Source organism: Lepidothrix coronata, unplaced genomic scaffold (assembly GCF_001604755.1).
Source record: "Lepidothrix coronata isolate B3197 unplaced genomic scaffold, Lepidothrix_coronata-1.0 Scaffold166, whole genome shotgun sequence".
NCBI lineage: Eukaryota > Metazoa > Chordata > Aves > Passeriformes > Pipridae > Lepidothrix > Lepidothrix coronata.
In genome coordinates, this window is record NW_016690346.1 from 367,351 (window position 1) to 374,234 (window position 6,884).

A 6,884-nucleotide genomic window follows, 5' to 3' on the forward strand; every position below is an offset into this window, starting at 1 on the left:
CTCTGGCTTGCTCACCTCCAGCTGATGTTCTTCAACTGTGCCAGAATTCTGTTTGTGCAGCTGCTGTGCTGCTTTTAAAGTGGGAGAAGAATGAAATCCCTTCATGACTGATTAACTTTTTTGTTTTGTATCTCTGGGTCAAGCATATTTTCCTCTGGACTCATTTGGAGTAGATAATTATGGGGTTTCTGCAGATGATCAATAGATTGTTCCCGCATACCACCAAGACTGTTTGCAAGTGACCCTTAATAAACAAGGGGATAGGAAGCCTGATGGATTCCCAAGTTCAGTTCTCGACACAGTTCATGTGAATATTTCTTGATCACTGCATGCTAGATTAGCCTTGAGGAAAAGTACTAAGCAGAGCTGTTTCATAATGAACAGGCTACTTTCTGCCTCAGGGGAACACTGTAGTATTCTGAAAGTCTTCCTGCCCATATAAATCACATTGTATTATGCCACGTAACCAGGATGCAGAAGTCATTCCTTTGCTTTCCCTTTGGTTGATGAGTCTTACCCATTCAAGTAATTCTGTATTTCCAGGATCTGCCTGGAATCAATCTGCCAAGAGGATCTATGTGTAAGTGGCACTTAGGGACTTGGTTTAGGGTAGGACTTGGCAGTGTTAGGTTTATGGTTGGCCTTGTAGATCTGAAAGGTCTTTTCCAACCTAAATGATTCTATGATCTGACTCAAGTCAACATGGAAACCCCCTATGAGTGAGTTTTTTTGGAGGATTTTGATGGACCAGTGCAAAACAGCAAATAGGAGACACCAAAATCTGACCCACAACTCTTAAAGCAAGTATTTGAACAACCCTAAGAATTAGATTGATGGTGCAAGTCCACAAGACTTTTACACTTAGTTAAGCAGTCGTTGCTTTAATATTTTTATATCTTTTTCCATAAAGCGGTTCTACTCCAGTAGTCTGGTACTCCTGAATGCTACAATAACAAATTTTTTAGTGGTGAACAACACAGAGAAAAAAAAAGAAATATAGTTTCGGGATCTTGAGGAATTATGATAGATAAATAAGGCAAAAATAACTAAAGGAGCTCTGAAAAGTCTTGAGCTTCTTTAAAACCAATAGTGCACAACAAATGAAATAAAAGATGTAATGCTGACATCACTAAACTTCAGGGCTGGTGTCTCTTAAAATTAGTCTTGCAGCCCAGGCCTAAGGAATACTCCAAGCCACTCCTTGACAAGCGTAAGCAATGGGACAGTGGGAAGTGAAGTAATATGATGAACTGCTGCTGGAGGGCAGGAGAAATAGGTCCCAGCATTTTGGGTTGCCTAGGAGCCCAAATGGAACACAAACCCCATGAGCAGCTGAATTTTTTCAGACTGCATCATTACTTTGCTTGTGTTTCAAAATCTTTTAATTCTTTGATATCTTATAGAGCATACACAGGACTATCCCATACACAGGACTATCACGTAATCTTCAATTTTCAGGTATGTAAAGTTATTTCATTAACAAATTGTTCTATGCTTACTCCAAATTGACCTAAATTATTATTATTTGCCATAGAAATATTTCCAGTGGCTATTTCTTCCCATCTGTAGCTATTAGTCAAGGTGACACAGGAAGTGTTGAAATGGCAGATCTTGTTAGAACACTAATAGGAAAAAAAGTTAATAATTCTTCAAGTTAACTTTATGACCAATTAATCATACAGTGGGATGAGTGCTGGAGGCATTCTGTTCCAGATGCATATCCTAATCTACCTGCACTAAAGCACACCTCAGGAAGACAGCTTTGTGGTTGAAATATAAAGCAGGCTGAGCTAAGAGAAATTCTCTTCTGGACTACCAGGAATTCAGACTATGAAATAAAATCTTTTGCATTTTGCGAATGTTATGCAATGCTGTGTCACTCTTACCTCCATGGGAAAAGCCTTAAAATTAACTGTGTGTTCAGAACCACGCTGGTTTTCTCTCCCCCAGTGAAATCGAACGTCGTGTAGCTCAAACTCATGTCCCCGAGGTAATGGCCCGCCTGTTAACACTGGGAAAGAAGAAAAGTGGTGAGGAACTTGACTTTCAAGGCAGAGAAGCCACTGAAGCAGAGAACCAGTTGTATTCTTCAAATATAATGAGTAGATTGCAGCAAGCTTCTTTTTTATGAGTGGTACCAGAGAGGAGAAGAGTAAAGTTGACAGACTTGACACCTTCACTTTCAAAGTACTGTGCAGGTACAGAACATGAATTGAGGCAGCTATGTGAAACTGCTGTCATACTGCACTCTTTGTTTTATGATGCAGAACAGCTGGACACACCACCAAAAAAAAAAGTGTACCTTTATCAGTCAGAAGAATGAATATGTTTATTGCTCTTATCAAGATTTTAGCCATGTGCTCCAAACAGATGGCAGGGGTTCTGAATTGAACTGGGAAAGTTGTCCAAACGCTTAATCTCCATGACCTATGAGTCACAGAAATTAATAGAAAACTTTGATTGCAAATATATTGCTAGGTAAAGGTGTTCAGTCAGGCTGACCATCTGTCAGACTTCTGAGACACAGAATGCCTCTATATGAAAATATAATCAGACCTACACACCAGAGCAGAAACAACATACCTCACTTAGCTTAAAACAGCTTCTAGGCAGGTAAGGCTTTTCTTTACTTCCTTTATTTAAACATCTGGAATTTCTTAAAAGCATTTGTCCACAATTGCAACACAGGCACAAAAAAAAAATATATAGCAACTCAATACTTTTGCATTAGTAGAGACTTCCACCATAAGCAGTAAAAACAAGCAATAGTGAGGCCCAAACTACTACAGAATTAATCAGTGGAAATGTTTTGCCCAGGGATTTCTGAATCTGCTTCAGATCAAATATCACACCACATGCTGGAGGCAACTTCCCACTAAAATCATTGAATACTGACTTCTAGCCAGGGCTGGATTTTATTTAAGGGCACACACAGTCTTTCCCAGAATCCATTAAATTCTAACTTACATTTCATGGACTTGGAATAAATCTTTTACAATCTCTGATAATTAATAAGAATTATTTAGCTGCATAAACTACAGCTTCAGGAAATTAATTCCATAATACAGTTATTTTGCCACACAAACTGTACAGCCTGAGTTTGGAGCACAAGACATAGTGTGATACTAAAACAATCTAGCAATTGAATCATATTTCAACTGTACAAATACAAAACTGAAGATACAGAACTATAAAAAACTGAAAGAAAACCGACCAATTTTGGTTTTCATGAGCATCAATTAGGTTGGAGGAAAAAAAAAGTCAGAAATTCCAATTAATCCTTCTTTCATAATTCTTCACAACTAATCTACCAGCAATTAGGATTTCTAAAATTAATTTTCCTAATTGTATAGATTCAGATTTGCTACTTAATCTTGTTTTATCTGTATTCTATCTATACCTATATCCCCTACAGAGAAAATCTACAAATCTGGTGAACACTGCGGGAAACAACGATTGAAGTATTTAAAGAAATATGAATAAATATAAAAAATCATTATATTCAATTAGTGCTATTTCTTAGGAAAATTGAGCATTTTCTCTGTTTTAAAATATTGCTTCTAGGAAAACTCTAACTAGAACAAATGTTCTCTATAGGATGTAGTCCTGGATCTCCAGGAGCTTCATAGAGTTTATTTCCAAAGCTTAAGCTATAACATTGATCCCACGATAAAAGTATTTAGATGTATGAAGTAAGTTTATCTTTCCTTTGCCTTTCATTAGATCTTGATTCTTGTCAATCAATGTATGAAACATGTTTAACTTCACTTTGTCATTCAGCAATTTTTGATCCTCATTAGAAAATGTTTCCGAAACGATGATCCACTGTGCAATCTGCTGCTGGCTTAAGAGGAGCCTCTCTCTTAGTAGGATATGCTCTAAAGCATTTTTCAGTACACAATTCCATTACACAGTTGGTCATGGTTCTGCCACTTAATGCATAACACATGTACCAGCATCAAAACGAAAGCAGCCAGTGAAAATGTTTGCAATTAAATAATGAAAAGGATTTCGGAATTCCAGATGGACCGCATGTCTTGAATTAAAGGATGAAATCAATCACCAGTAATGACAAATTGATTTTTAATATGTATCTTAATCAGTTTACTTTTTTCCATAAAGAAGTTTTCCTTTGACTGTTAACATTACATAGATGAGGATCTCTTGCACATTAATTGGACAGAGTTTCAAAAGCATTTAATGTTCAACAGTTCCCATCAAAATAATCTGGTTAAATGGATTTGTCATCAGAGATCCCCTGTGAGGAAAAGAAACTGCAGGAGTTTCCTCAATCCCTGAAAATTGGCCAGAATACTAGGTCAAACACAGCTTATTAACTCTTTTCTCCTCTTGGTAGAGATAATAAATGTTGCCTTTTCCTTCCCAAAAATGGAAAAATTATTCCCAACTTACTAATGGAGAATGGGAAATCATGTAACATGAAATCTAAGGAAAAGCTGAAACTAAACCAAGATTTCCTAAATCATAATTCCATACTTCAGTTATAAACTTTAATTCTATTTCACGTTTTCTTATAATTCAAGACTCATCAGTCTGGCATCACACTGCATTCAAGTATAAAAAGAAGTCTTTCCTTTCTTCTAATTCTCTTAGTGGTCTTGCACACACATTTAGGTGTTGGTCCCATCTTATTAATTATGGCTACTAAGTTATAAACTGCCCTTGGGAAAGGTAGGATTGAAGGAGTTGCATTTTGGCATGCAAGTGATGAGGTCATTTGTGGTCTCTCTCACTTCCTCCACAGGAGAATTCAAGAATTCCTGATCCTGCGGGGAGAACCTTGTCCCTTGAGAAAAGAGCTCTGCTTCTGATGAAGGCACTAAAACTGACCGGAAGTACAATATTTCTGTTTTATTGCAAATCTGCAAAATTCTGTGGAAAGAACTGTGTTGCAATAATACATGGAAATTATCAAGGAAAGGAAATTATAAAGGAAAGCATCATTATTAAAATAACAAACCCTTCCTTTTTAAAAAATTCAGTGTAAAACTGAAGTGACTCCCTCACTCTCAGCACAGCTGTATTTCCAAGTATTACTGGGATATCAGAAGGAAACAAAAGTTGGAATGTCTCACAGTTCGACAATGTTCAGCTGTTTAAATGCCCCCAAAAGGCTGTTACTAGCTAAGACTGGTTAGAATAACATAGATGCTCTTCCAAACGCATGGTAAGAACTACCACAGTGCTGGAAAGCACAATGGACTTTTTTCTCCCTACTTTCTTGTCTCCTTCATACAGAATAGTTTATCCAGCTGAAAAGCCGAGTAAGATAGTGCAATTTCACTTAAGTTGGAATTGTTTCTCTTATTATTTGCTTCTAATTCATATTTGATGAATGACACCAAAAATGTCATCCTTTAAGAAACGAGGACTGCTTTGCTACCTGGTCCTCACCAATGCTGTGAGCACATATAACTGGCATTTCTATCTTAGTGTCCAAATCTGTACTTAGTACTCAGAACGCACTCAGATTAATGGAAAAAGTTCTTTTAACTTATGTGGTCTTTGGACCAAGGACAAATCTTGCCAGCTGTACAGAATAGTTTGGCACCATACTATCTTAGCAGCAGTCTGGATTGCTTCTGAATGCAGACAGCTGTTAATGCCAGTGAATTGGAGGACACCACCACAAGAAGTAATTCTTGACATGCTCTGAACCAATCTGACTGACCATCTGAATGGGCACAACTGCTCACTGCTGGGAAAAGCTACTGTTCCTACACTCCAAGATACACATACAGCAAGTCTTAAGGCAACACAAGTTTTAGCAGGGAAAGTCAAGGCAATATTTCAGCATACCTGATTTTGACTTCAGGGCAATCTGAATTGAATGCCCGTCGTTGATCACTTCACAGTCACGACACACTACGTAGTTCGGTGACAAACGCACTTCCAGGAGCGAGGGGTCATATTTAGCTTCTCTCGAGTTCAAGTTAATGGGCGATTGGTACTCCCCGTTAGCATCGGGGAAAATCAGCCCCCACTCCACTCCTGAGGCACAAGGGAAAAGCTGTTACGGGGGGACCCGGCACCCTGCGCTGTGGGACAGCCAGATCCTCCCCGCGGCGCGGGCAGGGGCTGCTCCACCGCACCCCAGCCCGCCGGACCCGGACACGGCCCCGCACCCGCCGCCCCGCGCTGCCCTCCCTTGGCGGGGACCGACCTGTCCCCGCTGCGGGACGGCGCTTCCCCGCTCCCCGCACCTCAGGGCGGCCGGGGGGGCGAACCTCCTTTCTCTCCGCCACTGAAATCCCCTCGCCATCTCCTCCTCCCCCGGCCGCGGTCAAAGTTTTTCCTCGGTGGAGCCGCCTCCCGCTCCTCACCTTCCTCGTAGCCCCACTCCGGAGCCTCCTCCCGGCGCGGCGGGGGCTCGGCGCCCTCGATCAGGCTCCTGTCAGCCATGGGCGGGCGCCCCGGGAGCGGCCGGGCGGGGTGTGCGGTGTGTGAGCGTGTGCGGGGCGAGGCTGGCTGGCGGCGCTCCGCACCAAGGCTCGGACCTCCCTCCCGCCCTCCCGCCCCCGCCCGCGGCTGTCGGCGTGCGGAGGGGCAGGGGAAGGGGCAGGGGCGCCGCCGGGTGAGGCCGGCAGCCGGTCACTGTCCCAAAGGGGCGGTGGGGCGGGAGAGGGGTGAGATGACAGCCGCTGCCCGGGTTGGCGTCTCCTGTGGGATGCTAATCTCCTGGTCCTCCCTGCGTCTTCTTCGCCTTCCCCCGCGGGCTGCTCCCGTCGCCTGGGGACGGGATGTTTGCGCTGCCCCTCCAGCTGTGGCACAGGAGGTCTGTGCGCCCGGGAGAGCAACTTCAATAAACGGGAGGGCAAAGCCCTGCCACTGGGGAGGAGCAACCCGGTCGCCGGGACAGGCTA

At 42.3% G+C, this 6,884-nt stretch overlaps 1 protein-coding gene across 2 annotated transcripts in view; it reads right to left on the reverse strand.

The window, feature by feature from the left end:
* Positions 1-6,477, reverse strand: part of CA8 (carbonic anhydrase 8) — a 48,101-nt gene extending 41,624 nt beyond the window's left edge. Inside the window, exons 1-3 of one of the 2 annotated variants that reach the window (XM_017829645.1) lie at positions 6,345-6,477; positions 5,821-6,012; positions 1,887-2,011 (exon numbers count right to left, since the gene is read on the reverse strand). In XM_017829645.1, coding sequence (XP_017685134.1) covers positions 1,887-2,011; positions 5,821-6,012; positions 6,345-6,423 — 396 coding nt within the window. In that variant the 5' untranslated portion in view covers positions 6,424-6,477. The remainder of the gene's footprint in view (positions 1-1,886; positions 2,012-5,820; positions 6,013-6,344) is intronic. The other variant, XM_017829644.1, reaches the window with a different exon arrangement.
* Positions 6,478-6,884: the final 407 nt, after the last annotated feature.